The sequence below is a fragment of the Protopterus annectens genome, chromosome 1.part0 (genome assembly GCF_019279795.1).
Source record: "Protopterus annectens isolate FY-2018-M chromosome 1.part0, PAN1.0, whole genome shotgun sequence".
In the NCBI taxonomy this organism is placed as follows: Eukaryota; Metazoa; Chordata; order Ceratodontiformes; family Protopteridae; genus Protopterus; species Protopterus annectens.
The window spans coordinates 637868638-637889490 of record NC_056725.1 but is presented as its reverse complement, the minus strand read 5'-3'; the positions used below and the strand labels follow the sequence as shown (position 1 = coordinate 637889490).

The following is a 20853-nucleotide window of genomic DNA, read 5'->3' as shown; positions in this document are numbered from 1 at the left end:
AGTCCTTCCAGATCTCTGGTTCTGTTGCTGCTGGCCATGCCCAAGCCAAAGATGGGAAGGGCTCCACTCCATGCTTAAAAATGCATTGCAGAGACTGAAATTCACAGCAACAGTTTGAAATATTAAATGGTTTTACACACCTACTCTGGGTTCTCCAGGTTGGCTATGACATCAGGTCCAAACAGATGGTACCTTGAAAGGGTGAATTCAGAAAAGTTGTGATAGTGTCTGTATCAAAAACAATAAGCTATAGCCAGGCATCTCAGCGCATTGCAATTCCAACACCTACGGCACAGGCTGAATTTTAGCACAGTTATAAACCCAACTCCCTCTGAGGTTCAGTATTAAGGAAATATTTGCTGACTGGGACTAAAGTTTCTGATTTAATGGTCTGCTGGCCATCTGGTCCAGTGACTGTTACACTTCTTCAATAAACTCCCATTTTAATTAAATCACATGTAAAGTATAGGATGCATAAAGATGCTTTGCAAATTTGTCTAGAACCCTTGAGTTATTAGGGGATGGACTGCGAGGCTCTGTGTGGCTGAAGTCTCTGTGGTCAACAAAAAGCAGCTTCAATCTTTTGATAGGGGGATTCTGAAGAATTCTGTCTTATTTCCTAGTGAAAGGTAGACCACTATCAAGACTGTCCCATGCCATACCAGTGTCTAATTCAAACATTCAGATTAGTGAAGGGTCCACCCAAGACGTATACTGGAAAGTTTGAAAAGCATCCTGCTATGTCCTCTGTGGGAAGGACAGTGGATCAGTGTGCCAACCCCCCAAACACCTCTACGACTGCCTAAATTCAGGGCTGTCTGTGGACGTGGAATGGAATCTGCACCCTCTTCGTCACTGATATCAAGTGTGTGTTATTCAACATGCTTCCTCTTACACATACACTTTCTACTTGCTCTCAGAGGTGAACTGTCCAAGGATGATTAAAAACAGTTTGCTTGTGAAAGCTTTGAGGGAGACTGCTGAAAGCTTTAGGTCCGCTGTTTTGTGGTACAAAAGGGTCAGCAACGGGCTCAGACAAAGAACTCCTGCTCTATGAGCAAGTACCACGATCTATGTCAGAACATATGTAAAACAAAGCAAATGCATAATAATGTTTGTGACGAAAGGAGGCAATGCCAGCACAACTAGCTGCAATTTTGTAAATAATTATATGCCATTCGTGAATATCAAACTGATTTACACAAGATGATTGTGCTACAAATGTATTAGAACTGTATGTCATACAAGATGCTGGTATTAAAAATGTATTAGAACTGTATGTCATGTGTCTATCAAACTGACTTGTACAGATGTTTGGGTTAAAAAGGTATTGTAAAAGTTCTTGTGTTTGAAATGTATCCACAGTGTGCCTTACTGGAGAGAACAGAAATGTACGTGCATTATTGTAACTGTTTAAATGTGCATATTTTAACAGAGGAAACTGGAAGGTTAACCTCAGTCCAGCAAACTTTAGAAAAATATCTGAAATTAAAACACTTTATAGGGTCGGCCATAAAGATGCTATCTCACAGGTTTCAATGCAGCCAGAAACACAAGGTCTGTCCTCGGAAGCTTTCTGTATTGTCTTTGGGGTAAACTAATTACTACTCTGGAAGTGTGGAGGTATGCACTTGTTTTATGACTTCCAGCACCTGCCAAAGATCTGAGCAAAAGCCCTTATATGTGTATTTTTACAGTAGGTGCTAAATACTGCCAGCTGCCAGCAATGGCGGTCTGCATGAGAATTAGAAGTCAGCTGACCAGAAATGATGTAATTCTGCAAGCTATCTCAGAAGTAATATTTTAGATATTATTTTAAGACATCTCTTAGTGAGACAGGGCATTCTGTATTCTGTCTTGGGCCTGACAACCAGAAGAGCCATCCACTACCTCATCTGCCTTGCTCTATTAAGTAAGTAGGGAATAGTAACTCTCTTAGATACAGTCAAGAATATAGTGAAGCTTAGTTTAGACATAGTTTTTCTTTATTTGTCTGAGCCTGTCCTTTAATATTATTTTAAGTATTCCCTGTGGTGATGAACTCTGATGTCACTGGGAATATATATTTAGTATTGTCTCGTTCTTTTACTATTTATTGTTAAATATATTTAAACCTTTCATTGTGGCTGATCTTTGTAGACATATTTAAGTTTTGAGAGTACTTGCATATTTTTTTGGTGTCACTCACTGTGTGGGCCACTTCTAACAGCCTTGCTCTTGGTCAAACTGCCATTTGTATTAATATTAATTTCACTCAGTATATTGGGTAGCCTTGGAAGAGCCTTAAGGTAGCTGGCAGGAGGGTCTGGTGGCAGTCATAACTACCTTATAGTATAGGCAGAAGGGGGCATAGCAAGTAAACCTGTGCCAGCATTTCTCAGGTGTGTGTGTGTGTGTGTGTGCATGTAAATCAAATCTCAAAGAGTGTGTGTGTCAGATACTTGGGCAGGGACACGAAGCACTGGCTGGACACAGAGGGTGCTAGAGGCCTTGGCTTTGACACTCAGCTGACATATCAACTCTATGGATGTGCCAGTGGGGAGTCTTACTGGGTATCTGGAGAAAGAAGGAGAAACCAGCCCTGGACTGACTGTGGCCTCTGTGTGCTCTTAAGGGAAATTGCACTTGACACAGAAAGCTGCATCTGAAAATACTGTGTGTGTACCTGTTAACCTCCCAGTGAACATCCCCCACTGGTGCCAGTGGTGTAGATTGAGGCTCCTTCATTACTGGTCCAGAGGTGGAGGGATATCACATATTGGTTGGCAGTGGTGGGATATCAATATCACACATTGTTTGGCAGTGGTGGGATATCCACATTACATACTGGGATTCAATGGTGGGATATCCACATCACAGTGTGCATAGATGATGTCTGTGTCAACACCCTCATCCTTGTTGGCACTGATGGCAATGATCCCTAAATGAAAGACTCTTCCCAAATAAGACAGAGGACAACAAGCTCAACACTGAGCTCTGTTCTGACAAGTCACCTCTCAGCATTAGGTCTGACACATCAATGATTTCAGCAGTGTCATTAACTGAGCTGTTGATTGTGAAGGTTGAGACCCTGAAGCCAGAACTACAGTCAATATTAACATATCTTCAAATAGTGACATCTGCATTGCATAGACATATGCCAATCTCCTTGGTGCCAGCATAAAGAACATCAGCGGCAATGAGAAAAACTGGAAACAACTAGTGGGAAAGGCAACGTGGAAAATGGCCCCACTCTACACACTAAAACCAGGTGTGGTGAGGTTGCATACATTTTTGCTGAGCTCTAACGTATGCCTCCACAAACGCAATCTCTTTGTGGAAGTGCCATAGAATTAAACTTCGCAGATGTCATGGAAACCTCCTTTAAATGTCCAACAGAGTTAGACTTGGTGACTTAACCAGTTTAACTGAAGATTTAAAGGTTATCACCTTTAAAGTAACTGCAGGAACTACATACTTAGATTTTGTTTTTTGACATGAGGCCTCTATGTCCTACGCTTAAGCTTTCTCTTTTGAGCTTTTGGTGAGTCAGACAAAACTGTTATAAATGTGGGCTCTGAGGTCAAGGCCAAGTTTATGAAGCTTCTTTCAATGTTGTGTACTGGTTCACCCCAACTGAAAGCAAGTTTTCACAAGGAAATATTTGATCTTATTATTTTGATTATAAATAATGTTTAGGGTACAAGAGTGAGAACTATCACATTTGGGCACATTAAGCTCTTCTCCAAGACAGAAAAAGAGTCCCATATATTTCTCCTGAGGTGGAATTTTACTTACACAAGTCCACGTCTTAAAAGCATGGTATATAATCAATCATTTCCAAACTACAGCAATGAACAACCATCCTCAGAAAAAGGAAGCAAATACAAGAAAAAATATTCTTTATTTTTCATATAAGCAACCAGCACAGCAATAAAAAGCAAATCAAGTAACAATGCTGGAATGTGTCAAAAAAAGGAGAGATGAGAAATGCCTTAGGTTATGGGGAGGTTACAAAAAATAATAACCTTTCAAACTTACAGAAAAAGAGTCACATGACCTGAACTCACTAATGGAAGTGAAAAGAAGACTGTTAATAAATGGGAATGTACAAAATTTGACCACAGCAAAGAATATGCAGCCTAGGACCATTTCTCTGATGCATTTAGCAGCAAGTGCAACAAAAGTGAACTGGAGACAAATGACCTCAGACAGAGAATTACAGCTAAAGTAGAAGGGTTTAGCATCCTGCGAAAGTTTTTGATGCTGAGCTGCTTAACACCTGCTGCTAACAACGGGTCTATATCATAAGCATGAAAAAGCTGAAAAGCGAACATGTAATGAGCGACATATATTCATTGAAACACATTTAAGTGATTCGATGAATACGTCACAGGGCAAGGTGGTAGTTGGCCAACTACACTGTGTTGCCCTTTCCTTCACTGTAGTGCGATCTCGGAGATGGTACATTTAGTTAGGGGGGGGTGTGGGGGCAAAGACCCCCCCCCCCCGATTCGGGTTTCTAACTTTTTATTTTGTGAATGGCAGTGTGAATTCTTTTGCTAGGAAAAAATTCAAGGATGTGGCCTTTCGCCATTTACAGTGTTCGCGTTTTATGTGTCAATGTACATGTAATCGCACATATGAGCTTTCATGCTTATGATATAGACCCGCTAACAACAAAGGATGGACTTTCTCATACCAGATCTGCAGCTATATAAAATACTTAACATAACAGCAGATCATTTAGAAGTAGTCACTGTAATAGTAAATCGTTACATTTCAGTTTACTCTCTTTCAGATTCCATTGACTAATCTGATTTACAAAACAGTTTTCCTTCCCAGAAGAGGCTAATGTTACCTCCAAACAAAACCAGAAACAGCATGCACTGTCTGGCTCTTAAAGGGTAAAAACCCTACAAAGAAAGCATGGATATGGTAGACAAAATTCCATTTCTTACACAAATGTACACAGCACGTAAATCATAGCACTAAAGTAAATATGTTAGTAAACATTAAAAATCCAACAAAACAGTAACTGTGGATAATTATCCACAGATGAGGGGAAATGGGGAAAAGTACTGTTTTTTACATAAACGTACCTCAAAAGTACATATATGAATGACTGTTGCTGCAGTAGCCTTAGCTATTATGTGCTACATCCTGCTAAGGATATAACTGTTGGCCAGCTTCTAGAACTTCTGGGCACCTTCCAAGCTCCCAAACTGGTAGTCATCTCAAGCTGAGCTTACTAAAAAGGCAAGTTTGGTACGCCAAGCCCTTCAGATCTTTCCTGCCAAGAGAGAAAGTGAGGCTAAAGTTCTGACAAGGGGAATGCTAGAGAAACAAAATTAAAGGGCCTCATCCTGGCAACAAAAACATACAAAAATATGAGAGTAGAGTAAAGGAGTGGCTGCTGCAGAAGTAATCATTTGAACATCTACTGTTATGGTAACTTTACTTACGCAACTGTACTTTACTCATCACATGGATCACTGCTGTAGTAGCTTTAGCTATATGGCTAGATTTCTCTGGCATACACTGACTTCCAGAAGCCCCTGGAGAATGGCCCTAGCAAAGCCTGCCCCAGACCTGGAAAAGGAATCTATTATTTTGTGCTTTGTAAAGCTATGCACAGAGGACAAACTTGCTGTTTCTAGACTATTTTTAGAATCCATCCCTTTCCAAAATACACATATGAACACCTTGGTAAAATGAGCGCTGACACTACATGGAACTGTCTTGTTGTGCGGGTATATCAAAAGGTAATAGTATAAGAGATTACTTGGAAATAATCCTTTTTACCACAGGCTCACTTTACTTACCTTTACAAAACAATGGTCAGAGTTCCTGAAAGATTTTGTTCTGTTAACATAGTGCCTGAGTAGTATATGGACATCCAAGGTATGGAGTATTCTATCTCTGTCATTTTTAGGATCTGGAAGAAGACAGGGAAGTGTATAGCATGGCTCAAAGAAAATGTGCATACCACTTTAGGCATAAAAGAAGGATTAGTGCTTAAAGAAACCCTATCTTTATGGAAATTAAGATAAGGTTAACCCACTATAAAAGCTTCAACTCAGATACTCTTTTGCAGAGGTCAAAGCAATTGGTAACACTGTTTTCCGTGTTAAAAATCTTGTCAGCCTGATGATTTTCTTCAAATGGAGCAACAGATAGCTTTTCTAACACACATTTTAGATGTCAAGGAGAAGCCTCCTGTTTCCTAGGAGGATTTCATTTTCACATGAGATTACATTGAAAGACTGGGATCCATGGACAGACATACTGAAATTGCTGATAAATGAGCCTAGATGGAGGAGTAGAACAAGCCAATGGATAGTAACTCATACAAATAACGTAGAACCATAGGATCATAGGAGGTTACTAGGCTAATGTCACTAGGGCCCTTACAAGCCTATCCAAGCACCACCTGTGTTCCCACAAATATCAATGAATTAAGCGGAACTAAGTCAAAAACTACTGCCCCTGTCCAAATGGGACACAGGTGAAACTCCTGGGGTGAATCTGCAGTTCCCCATCCAATCATCCAACCAGAAAAGCACTAGCCCTGAATGGGTGTTTTTTTTTTTTTTTTTTTTTTTTGCATCAGCTAGAAAACTTCTTCCATCTGCTAATATGCAGCCGGTTTTCTTGCCTCCTTTAATAAATTCCACGCATCCTAAGAAAAAAGGCACCTAAAAGGTATTAATATTCTATCATCCACATAGTAAGCTGCAGCTGTTTGTTGCTAGGATGTATGAAATACCCCTTACCTTATGTGAGTAGGCCCAGTCTGTGAGGAAGCTTGTGGGAATTGTCCCTTGCCATTTCCAAAAGAAGGGAGAACCATTGTTGCCTAGGCCAGAAGGGTGTCATCCCAATGATCTTTGGAAAGTGTGTTTGCTTATTTGATTGGCCAAGGCAAACTTAATTTAAACGTTGCTTTTTTCAGCTTCTATATAAGTATATAAGCCTTGCATTTGTACGACACTGCCCTTCACACAACAGCTCTTAGAGGTGCCCTGTATTGTCAAAAGCAGCTAGAAATTGCATTTTCCCTCTAGGAACTAACTCTGAAATTTCCCACAGTCCCAAATCCACAAGGAGCAACTGGTTTGCGCACTGAGCAGCACCGCCACATTTAGTTAGCTGTAGATTACAATATTACATCAACCAGACCTATATGTACACTCCCTGAAATTTCCACAGTCTCTTGCTGCTCAATGAACAACTGGTTTGTACGCTGAGCAGCCTCTCCACATCAGCAAGTTGTAGATTTCACTACTTACATTAGCCAAATCTACTCCAAATGCAAATAACCCCCATTCTATTCCCTTGTAAAACCAGCAACCATGGATAGGCACTTTCCTGCTATCTCTGCAGCCAGCTTGGTGGACATACGCATCCTGAGGCAATATAGCAAAAACCTCATGTTACGTTACAACCACTAAATTCGAATACAGTATGTGAGAGATGTAATTACACAATGTCACTGGAAGCAAGACTCTTACATACAGTCATAAAAAAAGGTCAAACAGGTCTTCAGTAACACACACATAACACTCACAGCACTAAGGACCAGACACATACACCCACATATGCAGAGGTGCTCACATGCAACTTCCCCAAATCTCAAAGGCCTCCCAGACACTGTCCTCAGCAACTCTGCATGCACACAAACAAGACAACTCCTACCACAGCACATAAAAATACTTCACATAGTGAATCAACTACTGAGCACATAAGTCATAACACCACACAACCCAATATTTTGGTCATAGAAAACAAAATTGTGAGACACACTGATGACCCTCTGACCAGGCTGAATAAGAAGGTCACATTAAGTTGCCTGTCAGGGGCCAGAATTCACCAGATTACAAAAGCGTTTGGGTCAATAAACCACAAGTATCAGTATGACTCATAGTCCATGTAGGTAAATAACCTGAGAAGGTCCTCCCTGGACTATAGGAAGAGAGACATAAATATATGTCACAGTCTGGTATGAACCTAGCACTGAGCAGCATGCTACCTTCTCCAAGGATGATGCCACAATACCAACAGAAAATGACTGACTTTAATAATTGGCATAACTACTGGCGCCACTCCAAGGGGGACCAATCTTTGTCAGCCTGGGAGAACATGACTGACAAGCCATGCTGGTTTGCCAGGGATGGTCTACATTTGTTGCCTCTAAGCTTTTGGATATTTGCCAAATCATTATCCACCCCTATAGTGCCTACATTTCCAAACAGATAAACCTTCCCATCTAGCAAAATCTAATCATGATAAGCTAAAGGTATTAATGCTCAGTGCTAGGAGTTTCAACAAAAAACTATGCTCCCTGGAAGCAATCCTCACCTGAAGAATGCTGACATATGTGCAGTTATTGAAACATGACTCAAAGCCATGAAAAGCACTCTGGCAGTGTGAAGCTATAATGCCTTCCATACATTCAGACCACTCACTGCACATGAAAGGACAAAAGGTGGAGGTGTATCCATCTACATAAAAGATAAGCACACCTCAAGGCTGTTCAAACAATATGACAAACTTGACCTAATCCATATCCAACTAACCATAGGTAAAATCCCTTACTATTTCTTTGCTAACTACAACTCCTTCCCATGACCCAGGAAAATCATTTCTCATACTTGAATGTAAGAATCTCTTATCATTTTGCCAAACACCACACTCATGGGTGATTTCAACTACCGTTTCTTTAAATGGAAAGCTTACATGACCACTAACATGTAGGCTCAATGATTTTTAGACTTTGTCAGTGCAACTGTCCTGGAACAGCTAGTCTGTACCTCCACTAGGGGTACAAATATCCAAGACCTGGTGCTCACAAATATGCAGGAGCATTGCACCCCCCCCCCCCCACACACACACACACACACAACAAGTGTAATGTCATCACTGGTCAGTTTGGATCACAAAGTCATCTCCTTTGAAATAAATGTAAAGCTAGAACCACCATCAAACCACATAACCTTTCAGACCTTTACCAAAGCTAACTCCTATTAGGCAATAGCATACATAATTTCCAAGCTCCCCCAATCTAGAAAATATGGAGACCTATGCAGAGGTGTACACAAAAGCACTGCACAACCACATAAACAGTTGCAAAGAGATGGTAGTAACAGACTGAAACAAACTCAAGTCAAATTGCAAAAAAAGCCGCAGTGGTGGACCCCTGGTATAAATAGGTTGTACAACAAAAGGAAGAAATCCTGTCCAGAAGTAGGAGAGGACATGCATAACAGACCAAAAACTCATTAGTTTAAGCAAGAAAATTGGGGCTAGTCAAATCTTCAAAAGTCAACTTCAAGGCAAAAAAATGCCTCCCAAGCAAAGGATAACAGTAAGGCATTTTTCAGTTATGTCCACAATCTTAAGGGCAACATCCAGCAAAGTGCTAAGTTACTTGTAGATGCTACTACCTTTACTCAGCCAGAGGATACAGCAAGTCTGATTGCCAATAAATTTATCTTGAACGTTACTGCCCACCACCTCCAGTTACTCCCCTGAAAATACCTTCCACCATTCCAAAACCAGTTATTGTAAAAGAACAGGTCATCACTGCAATGCCCCTCCTCTAGGCCAGTGATCAAGGAGTCTAAATCCTCACCACGGACATCGGTGAGGGCATTCACTTGGGACAAAAATGGATACACACAGTATTTTCAGATGCAGCTCTCTGCTGCACCAAGCACAATTTCCCTTAAGAGCACATAGGGAACCCATTCAGTCCGGGGGCTGGGGTTCCCTCTGTCTCTCTCTCCAGGCCCCCAGTAAGGCTGCCCACTGACACAACTGTTAAGTTGAGTCCTTAGCTGAGTGTTCCAAGCCTAGTCCTTCACCACCCTCTCTGTGAAGCCAGTGCTCAGTGTCCCTGCTCCAAGAAACTGACACACATACTCTAAGATTTGACTTTCAGGGACATAGACACACACACACACACACACACACACACACACACACACACACACACACACACACACACACACACACACACACACACACACACAGACCTGGGAAAGGCTGGTACAGATTTACCATTTATGCCCCCTCTGCCCAGTCAAGGTATGTACTGCCACCAGAACACTCCAGAGCCAGATACTCTAATGCTTTTACAAGGGTACCAATTATACTGAGTACAATTAATACTAATACAAATGGTAGTGTTTGATCAATGCAGCAAGGCTTTCAGGAGAGTTCACAGTGTTACCAAATAAATATAAATACTCTCAAAGGTTAAAATATTCTCTAAAAGACCAGCCACAATGAAACATTTAAATATATTTAATAATAAATAAAGAAAGAACATGAAAGTATTAAATATCTATTTACAATAAACACCCGAGTTTCAAACACAGGAAATATTAAAAATAACACAGAAGGACAGATTCACATAGATACAGAAAAAAGTACTTAACTAATCTCACTATATTTTCCTGAATGATCTAAAGAACTATTACTCCTTGGTTACTTACTAAAGCAAGGCAAGATGATGTAGGTGAGTGGGCCTTCTTTGAAAGGTTTGAAAAACAGACTGCCCTGAAACTTCTGTCTCATCTAGTATTAAAACATTGTTTCATTACTGGATTACACAATGACATCACATACATCTGGTCATCTGACTCTGGTTCCCACACTACCACCTTAACTAGAAACTGAATCAGAATCTAGCACATACATGTTACCATACACACACATATAACTTTGCTAAGATGTGTTACAGCATCAGGAAGCTATAAAAAAGCATTTCAAAAACATTCTCCCTTCCAGGATATCAATTAGTTAACCCCTAAGGACAATAAAGTAGGATTCCTAGTCCTGGTTTTCACAGACATTTTGTCTCTGGCTGCAATCAGAACTGTAAGATACAATCTTTAAGGCCTAAACCGGGTAATTTAATTTCAGACTATTTTTCAAACTTAGCTGGACTGAGATTAACCTCTTCTCTTCCAGCATCCTCTGTTACAATATATTCATTTCAACAATTACAATACAGTCTGACAGACAGGTGCATTTCTTTTCTGTCTGGCAAGACCCACTGTTCCTACATTTTTAACACAAAGAACTTTACAAATTCATTTTCAACACATGCACCTATACAAATCAGTTTGATATACAAATGACATATAATTCTTTACAAAACTCCAGCTAGCTATGCTGGCATATGTTACACATCATTTGCCCTACTTCTCCTGGCACAGCTGGCAAAACCTCACATCATCACAATCACTGCACTTTCTAAAGCTAAAGTCACTACCTTGATGGCTCCTGACCAATACCAGGATGCCTCTTAAATAGCTTAAAACACAACCTGTCAGTCAACTAGGATCTCTAGTTAGCCACACCTCCAGGCAGGCTTTGCCCCTGGGGAGTAGAAGATAGCAACAGTTATCCCTCTGCATAAAGGGGGGGACATCAACAGACTCAGGAAATTAAGACCTTTAAGTCTGACTAGTTTCATATGCAAGAACATAAAAAAAATAATCATGGACCTGATAACCGATAATATAGTAAATCTCCAAACACTGAACTCAACCCATTTTAGCTTCATCAAGTCCAGAGTTTGCATGCTCAATCTGGTGGACCTCTTTGAGAAAGTCATTAAGGCCATTTATTAGGGTAACACAGTGCATACTGCCTACCTTGACCTGACTAAGGCATTTGATGCAATTCCCCACTCAAGTATTGTAGATAAATTCACAAAATAGGGCATAAATCCCTATGTCACCAAACTGATAGCCATTTGGCACACAAACAAAACACATGTTGTTAGGGTGGAGGAATCCAAATCCAGCAAGAGGCAAGTTAATGTAGCAAGTTAATGTACCACAGGGCTCAGTTCTGGGACCAAATCTGTTCAAATAATATTTCTCTGAAGTCAAGGATAATGTAGAGGGTCTTTGGCTGAACAAGTTTGCTGATAACCGCAAGTTGGAGGAAATTACTGAATTCCCCCAATGATGTAGATATCCTTCAGAAAGGTTAGACTCAGAAAATAACTGGTGCCAGAACAATGGCCTAAAACTAAGTGCAAACAATGTTTAAATATACCCTTTGGGAAGTCAAACAGCAATGCAAATTACAGCATTAATAGCACACACCTAATGGTGGAGCCAGTGGTGAGATATCTAAGTACACAGAAAGTCAATAACCTGTTCTTTGACTAGCATGTATCCATACTGGTGAGGAAAGCCATCTATGTGATACAGATTATAAGTAAGGGCATGGCATCTGGATACAAAGAGGTTAAAGTCCCACTATACTTGGCCTTCATCAAAGCAATAACTGAGTACAATGCACCTTTCAGTATGTGCCTGACCAGGTACTTGCAATGACTGGAGCAGTCTCAGAGGTTCCTTACAAAAAATAAATAAATAAATAAATAAATAAATAAATACAGGGCGTAAACAACATGCCCTATGCAAATCGCCTAAAAGCCTGATCGCTTAACTCTGTCTCCTACTGACTTTTAAAGAGATTTATGCCTAACCTAAAAGGCATTCTCACATCTGGACTTGATGGAACTGTCATACATTCATAAAACACAAAGCATGAGAAAGTACAGTTTTGTACCTACCATAAATGTAGATGTCCGAACAGGATAGCATCTGCAGTCATAACAAATGGGTTGTCCTGTCGTCAGGCAGCCCTTCGGTCGGCCAGATTCCAAAGTCTGAGTCCGGCTTCGGCTGATGTCGCACTTCACCCGACGTCATCTCTGCTGGTCTTCGGGTATAAAGGCATCAACCGACGCCATTTTCCTCAGTGTTTCTTGCCCCAGATGCCAGTTGCCCTCTTGGAAAGCTAAATTTTGGATAAATGCCAATGTTTCCAAAAAAGTAGAAGGCAAACACAACAAATAAGCATGTATGTACATATATACAAACAAATACACCATAAGAGACTCCCCCCTAGCTAGCTATTAGGAGGGTAAATACCCTAGGAGTACCACAGAGGGGAAGGAGGGTGGGTAATCCTGACTGCAGATGCTATCCTGTTCGGACATCTACATTTATGGTAGGTACAAAACTGTACTATGTCCTTCAAGGATGCATCTGCAGTCATAACAAATGGGTAGAATACCATAGCCAAACTAGGGGTGGAGGAAGAAAAAAATTATGGTGTAGTTAGGATCCCTTGCAGTACAGCAGTGGCAAACCCTGCTCGGGATCTAGAGTATGGAGGTAGATTATAATGCTTGGCAAATGTATGCACGGAGGTCCAAGTAGCCGCCTCAATAATGTCCTTGGTTGCCACTCCTCGTAAGAAAGCTGTGGTAGTGGCTGTTGCCCTTGTAGAATGAGGTCTTATGTTCTGTGGAATTGGTTTTCCATGGTAGGAGTAACAGAATCTTATGCAATTTCCTATCCATTTAGAGATTGTCTGTTTGGAAATTGCTTTTCCTCCCTTCCTGTTGCATAGGCTACTAAAAGCTGGTCAGTTTTTCTGTTACCTTTGGTTCTGTCCAGGTAGTAGCGTAACTGTCTATGTACATCCAAGGTATGCAGCAGTCTTTCCCCCCTGTTCTGTGGGTTGGGAAAGAAGGTAGGTAGGTGGATTGCCTGGTTTAAAGACACTCTGGATACCACCTTAGGCATAAATGTAGGATTAGTTCTCATGGACACCCTATCTTGATGGAAGATTAGGAAGGGTTGTACTGCCATTAAGGCCTGTAGTTCCAAAACCCTCCTTGCTGAAGTAATTGCCAGTAGGAAAGCAGTTTTCCATGATAGGTGTTGAAGATCTGCTGTTGCTGCTGGTTCAAATGGAGGGAGTGTTAATTTTTCTAGCACAAAGTTCAAGTCCCATGCTGGCAATGGTGGTTTCCTAGGAGGTTTTACATTCTTGATCCCTCTGAGGAACTGCCTGAGTAGAGGATGCGAAAAGACAGGTGGATCGAAGCTGTACTCTGCTGAAATAGCTGATGCATGTATCTTGATGGAGGAATAGGACAGGCCTGTGTGTAGAAGCTCTGCCAAGTACTCCAGGATGTTAGCAATATCTATGTTCGACACATCTTTTCCTCTTTCAGCACTCCAAATGACAAACCTTTTCCATTTTCCTGCATAGTTCCTTCTTGTTGAAGGTCTGCGTGCTTCAAGGATAATGTCTTTAACCCTTTGGGATAGGTCTGGGTTAGATGCTGCTATGTGATGTTCCAGGCCGTCAGTTGCAAGGTTTTTAGGTTTGGGTGCACGATGTTGTAGTTGTTCTGAGTTAACATCAAAGGCATCAGGGGTATTGACCACATTCTCCCCCGAGACATGCTCCTCAGCAATGGATACCAGTGTTGTCTTGGCCAATTCGGAGCTATCAGGATTATCCTTGGGCATTCCTCTCTGATTTTCAGTAGTACCTTGTGCATCAAAGGAAGAGGTGGAAATGCATATGCTGTCAGGCCTTTCCAACTGAAGGATAGAGAGTCCACCTTCCATGCAAGTGGGTGGTATGTCCTTGTGCAAAATTTTTTCAGCTGGTGATTGAGTGGGGATGCGAATAGGTCTATTTGTGGCATTCCCCATTTCTTTGTGATGGCCTTGAAGATGTCCGGGTGTAGCATCCATTCATGAGCATCCGAGGTGGTTCTGCTTAACATGTCTGCTAGGGTGTTTTCTTTTCCCGGAACAAATAGTGCCTGTAACTGGATGTTGTAGCTCAGAGCCATATTCCAAAGGTCCAGAGTCATTCTGCATAGTGGGTATGAATGAGTGCCTCCCTGTTTGTTGATGTACCACATGACTGTGGTGTTGTCTGTCCTTATCATTAAATGGCCTTCTTTGAGGAATGGTCTGAATTTCTGGATTGCTAGTTTTACTGCCAGCATTTCTTTTTGGTTTATGTGCAGGTGCAGCTGGTCTCGAGTCCACAATCCTTGTATGCATTTGTCCAACATGTGCGCCCCCCAGCCTAGGTCTGAGGCGTCTGTTGTGATGGTTTGGCTTGCTTGAATGTTGTGGAAGGGTAAGCCTGGGTTTGACTGGCATGCTTGAGCCCACCATAGGAACTCCTGTTTCAGGCATGGGATTAGTGGGATTTCGGTTTCTAAGCTGTGCCTGTGTTGAGACCATAAATTCTTTACGTACCACTGTAGCTTTCTCATATGCAGTCTGGCATGCGGGACCAAGATTATGCAGGATGCCATGAAGCCCAAGGCCTGCAGTACTTTTCTTGCTGTTAGTTTGTTCTGCTTTGTTAATGCCAAGAAGTAAAGAGGGAGTTGTTTTTGTTTTTCTGCCGTTAGGAATGCCATTTGTTTTACTGTGTCCAATTCCGCACCCAAGAATGTTCTTGTTTGGGATGGTATCAGTCTTGACTTTTGTAAATTGACTGTGTATCCCAGGGCTTGTAGTAAGCAAATGACTCTTTGTAAATCTGTTGTCAGCTTGCTTTTGTTGTCCGCTTGTAACAGGCAGTCGTCCAGGTATGGATAAATTTGGATTCCCTGTAGCCTGCAGTGAGCGATTACTGATGCCAGGCATTTTGTGAATACTCTGGGCAGTAGATAAGCCAAAGGGCAATGCTGAGAATTGATAATGCTCTGATCCTGCAAGAAATCTGAGGTATCTTCTGCAATTTGGTCGTATGGGGACGTGCAGGTATGCCTCCTTGAGATCTAGAGTTACCAGCCAACACTCCTTGCCCAGCATGGGAAGAAGTTGCTGTAGGGTCAGCATTTTGAATTTTGGGACAATGATGTATGTGTTTAAGATGGACAGGTCGAGAATAGGTCTCCAACTTTTCTCTTTCCTTGGTACTAGGAAGAGTCTGGAGTAGAATCCTTTGCCCTGTTCTGTTATAGGTACTCTTTCCACAGCTCTCATCTTTGTTAATTCCGCTATCTGCTTTAGAGCTTCTGTTTTTGATTTGGAGGTAGGTTTGGCATTCCTCTTTTACTGGTAAGGTGTGGAAGTGGAACCTGTAGCCTTGGTCTATGGTTTGCAAAATCCACTTGTCTTTTGTGATATAGTGCCAATTTTTTGAAAATATGGCTAACTTTCCGCCTAAAGGTGCTGCTATTTGTTCCCTGGTAGGCGGTGTCAGAGCCAAGTCACTGTGATTGTCCTGTTGTAGTGGCAGTGGTTGTGTCTGTGCCTCGGTTATTGCCTTGCCACTGTCGTCCTCTGTAGGCACCTCCTCTGGATTGATTTCTGCCTCTAGAGCATCTATTCCTGCCTCTTTGAGATTTTGAGGAGTCTGGAAAGGACCAATTTTTGGCAGGCCAGTTCCTGCTAAACCTTGGGGGCTGAACCTGTAAGAAATCCTTAACTGTTTGTACAGATTTTGCCTTCTCTTCCATTTTCTTCATTACTTGCTGAGCAGGTGTACCAAATAGACTGGTCTTATTCATAGGAGCATCTAACAGCTTTGCTTTAACATGATCCGGCAAGGCCTGTTCTTTCAACCATGCATGCCTTCTTATCACTGTGCCAGTCATGGCTGATCTAAATGAAGCCTCCAGTGCATCATAGCCACATTTTAAAGAATGGTTACTAACCTGTTGGATGTTATTTACCATTTCTAAAACATATTTCTTATCTAAGGAGTCATCAGAGGACAGCTTCTTAGTTAACTGATCAAGCATAAACTCTTGGTATTGGATCATATGAAACTGACAGTTTAAAGCTCTAGCTGAGAGAGTAGCAGAGGTGTAAACTTTTTCCCCATCTCTAAGGACCTGGATTCCCTTTCAGAAGGAATAGGGTTTTTGCTGAGGTCGAGGCTACTGCCTTAGGCCCCTGGGATATAGTCTCAGGATCTGCAAGTGGGGCCTTGTATAGGTGGTGATGAGTGTCTGGCACCCTGTAAAATCTATCTGGTTTGGCAGGGGCTGGAGGTAAAGTATCAGGAGCGGTGCAAACATCATTAAATGCATCATCCACAACAGGCAGTACTGGAGGTATAGCTAAGGGCCTATGTTGTGGTAAGTGCAGAAATGTCCTAAGCCTTTTTCTTGAATCTGAGAAATCTTGTCCCTGCCATTGGAATTGTTCTCTCATGGCATGAAAGGTTTCCCCAAAGGAAAATTCCTCTGGTGGAGAGGCAGATGGAATGGATTCTTCAGCATCTGAATCTTCATAAGTAGAACAAGGAGCCTCTGGCTGGTCTGTAATGTCTGAGTCATCTAATCTCTGGATCTGACCGACCGGCACTTGCGAACAGCTTCTGCTTCGGGCGCCACGCGGCAAGAAAGACTGAGGAAAATGGCGTCGGCTGATGCCTTTATACCCGAAGACCAGCAGAGATGACGTCGGGTGAAGTGCGACATCAGCCGCAGCCGGACCCAGACTTTGGAATCCGGCCGACCGAAGGGCTGCCTGACGACAGGACAACCCATTTGTTATGACTGCAGATGCATCCTTGAAGGACATTTACCCGATCCAATGATTTAAACCTGGACTAAGACATAAATAAAACATGAGTGAGAGACAGATATGTGTCTCAGAGACTACCCTTTCTCTTGAACAGACCATCTATTCACATGAAGCAGAGCCCTTCCCTGACCCTCTTCAAACACAGTTTGGATCAATGGACAGTGAGTTGTAAGTTCCCTGTTTTTTTTTTTTTATTTCTGCTAGTTTTGTGGGTTTCCAATACCATGATGGGAATGGAATCCATTCCTTATGTCACAGTAAGATTAAAGTTCATGAAATTAGTACTGTTTCAATCTTTGATGTTATCCAGAAGTGCTCTTCGTAGAACCCACAATGTGCCCAGTAATGACTCCTGCAATTTGTCTGGAGTTATATGTTTCAATAACATATCTAAATATGACTGTAGATTCTTTTTTATAAGACCTGTTGTTCCTTCTACTACTGGAACTGTCTGGCTATCTTTAGTCCACATCGGTCTCATTTCAGCCTAAATGCTGAGAGTTTATGACTTTGTGTCTCTCTGTACGCAAGACACTGTAGTCACTGGGTGTAATGATTTCAGTCATCAAAGCTACTTCTGTCTTCTTTTCATGGACCACTATATCTGGTTTTCTCGCATCTATTGTAAAAAATATAGAGTGCCACTGTTATCAGACAAACCAAAAAAAGTATATGCTGCAGCAAAAAAAAGTTGTCAGTTGCTGAGAGTAGGGTAAAACACTTTAAATTCTTTAATAGTCCACAAACAAACAGTATAGGTAAGCGCTTTCACAGATGCCTGCTTCCTAAGACCTTAATACAAAGACAATTAATCAAGATGCATTTATAAATTATTACAGCCAATGATACCAATTTAGTTAATGAGGCAAATTCCTTTTCTTAAGAACAGGTTTTAAAGAGACAGCACTGTTCAGACCTGGAGGGGCATATACTTTAAAATCAATTATTCACCTGAGTTCCACACATTCTGCTTCATTACTCACATCACCTTCTCTTAAATTTTCTAAGATTTTTTTGTAGCACTAAGAATTTAAAACTATGGTTGTCTCCTGCTTCTAAGACATGCTTTGCCAGTGCATTAGTCAGTTTCTTATTACGTATATCATTAAGATGTTCCAGTACCCTCTACTTCAACATACGATTAGTTTTTCCAACATAGAAACATTCGCATAGTTTACATTTAGCCATATATACTATGTTTCTAGTGGAACAATCTGCATAGAATGAGAGTTCTATAGGCTCCTTAGAAATGGGATGCATCACCATACAAACTGGCCAAATACTAGGGCAGGCTTTGCAAAGTCTACATGCATGAGTTCTCCTGCGTTGTGATACAAGATGTCCCTTGCGTCTGTTCTGCTTGTAACAAAGTCGCTGCTTCAGGTTTTTACAGTTTTTAAAACTAAACCTAGGGGTAGAGTCTACTACCATGCTTATTTTAGGATCTACTAACAAGATGGGCCAGTTTATTTTCACTACCTCAAAAACTCTACTAACCCCTGCTGAATAAGTCAGACACATCCTATTCTTCACCTTCATACTACATGTTATCCCTCTCCCATCTTCAGTGGAAGTTTGTTCTGAATAATATGGTCTAGTTTTTGTTCTATCCAGTTTATCAACCTCTTCCATACCCTTTTTTATTTCCTCAGCTTTATAGCCCATGTCCATAAGGTCAGAAGTAAGTCCATTCAAAGCTTCCCTTAGGGGTTTTGCATCTGTATGCAGTCTCCTACACCTTAGTACCTGATTCTTAACTACATTCCTAGTAGTATGACTGGGATGCATACTAGTATGATGTAGTATACTATTTTTCCTACATTCCTTCCTATACTGCTTGGTGGAGAAATTACTTAACATGTTTTTGGTAATCAACACATCTAGAAAACTAATTTCATCTTCAGAATAATGCAGGGTAAAGGACAAAAAAACGGTGCTACTCTCCAAGAACTGTAGAAATTCTTTCAATTCCAGTAATTCACCATGCCAGATGAAAAAATACCATCCACAAAGTGTTTATAGAAGGTGATGTTCTCCTTGAAACTATCATTGTTAAAAACTATTTCCTTTTCCCAGTTTGCAAGAACCAAATTTGCATATGTGTTGGCACATGCTGTGCCCATAGCAACACCTACAATCTAAAGGAAATATTCATGTTCAAAGAGAAAAACATTACTTTCTAGAATCATGTCTAACAGAGTGCAAATCATATTTAACTTTGTATTAATACACCTAGTTTCTCGTACAAGAAGTTGCCTCACATTCTCAACCCCTTCTTCATTAGGAATGACCGTGAACAGAGAATTGACATCTAGGGTTACAAAAAAAGCTTTTTTGATTGCTTCCTCATTTCTATGCCTCGCCCAAATGAACAGATGTTCTAAAAACTGCTTACTATCCCTCAACACTGTTTCTATTTTATCCAGAATCCATCAAAGTTGTTTCTCGGCATATATATGTGAGCCAACCTCTGCCGGATACTATGGGTCTGAAGGGTGGGTGTCTAGGATCTTTGTGTACTTTAGGCAAACCATATATCACAGGTATAGTTGGGTGCTCAACACAGAAGTATGTGTACAATGAATAATCTATTAAATCTGTCATCAGCATATCATATAGGTAGAAATTCAACCTATCTATAATGCCATTCTCCTGATATTTCTGTAGAACTGCATACACTTTTCTATCACGAAGCATGTCATACATTCTTTCCATATAAACCTGTTTATCTAAAACCACTATGCCAATTCCTTTGTCTGCCAGTCTGATAATCAAGTGCTCGTCTCTCACTAATGAATTTAAGGCCTCATATTCCTTACAAGACAAGTTAAAAAAAATCGATTTACTACCTCCACTAAAATCTTTCCTTAAGTCATCTTCAGATAAATTAATAAAAGCCTCCATTGCTGGTGAATTGTCTGGTATAAAAGTACTGGGTTTCTTAAAAACATTGCCATCATTGGAAGCACTATGCTCATCCATAAAAACTGTTTTTAACATCACATTTCTCACAAACATTTTTAATTCTAAAATTGTTTCCACTAAATCAAGTTTAGTAGCAGGTATAAATGACAGACCTTTATTTAGCACTAGCACTATCATTTTTCTCGTGTCAGTTCAGTGGAAGACAGATTAAAAACTAGATTAGTTATCTTCGATTGCGTGTCTGTGGGCCCAATGAACTTGGACCTTTCACCACAGGTGGAGGATCTGCTCCCGATCTCAATTCTATCTTGCGACTGCGTGACCTTCCTATTCTCTTTTCTTGTCTTATAGGCAGGGCTTTCTCCAAAAAAGCTGAAGACAATCTATCATTTGAGGCAAAGCATGTCTTAGAAGCAGGAGACAACCATAGTTTTAAATTCTTAGTGCTACAAAAAATCTTAGAAAATTTAAGAGAAGGTGATGTGAGTAATGAAACAGAATGTGTGGAACTCAGGTGGATAACTGATTAAAAGCATATGCCCCTCCAGGTCTG

The 20853-nt window shown here is 40.9% G+C and overlaps 1 protein-coding gene across 1 annotated transcript in view; it reads right to left on the bottom strand.

Annotated features, from left to right (window-relative positions):
- LOC122793057 overlaps positions 1-20477 on the bottom strand; it is a 1451532-nt gene extending 1431055 nt beyond the window's left edge. The window contains exons 1-2 of the mRNA XM_044060785.1: positions 19896-20477; positions 19378-19513 (exon numbers count right to left, since the gene is read on the bottom strand). Of these exons, the coding sequence (XP_043916720.1) occupies positions 19378-19513; positions 19896-20477 (718 nt within the window). The remainder of the gene's footprint in view (positions 1-19377; positions 19514-19895) is intronic.
- Positions 20478-20853: the final 376 nt, after the last annotated feature.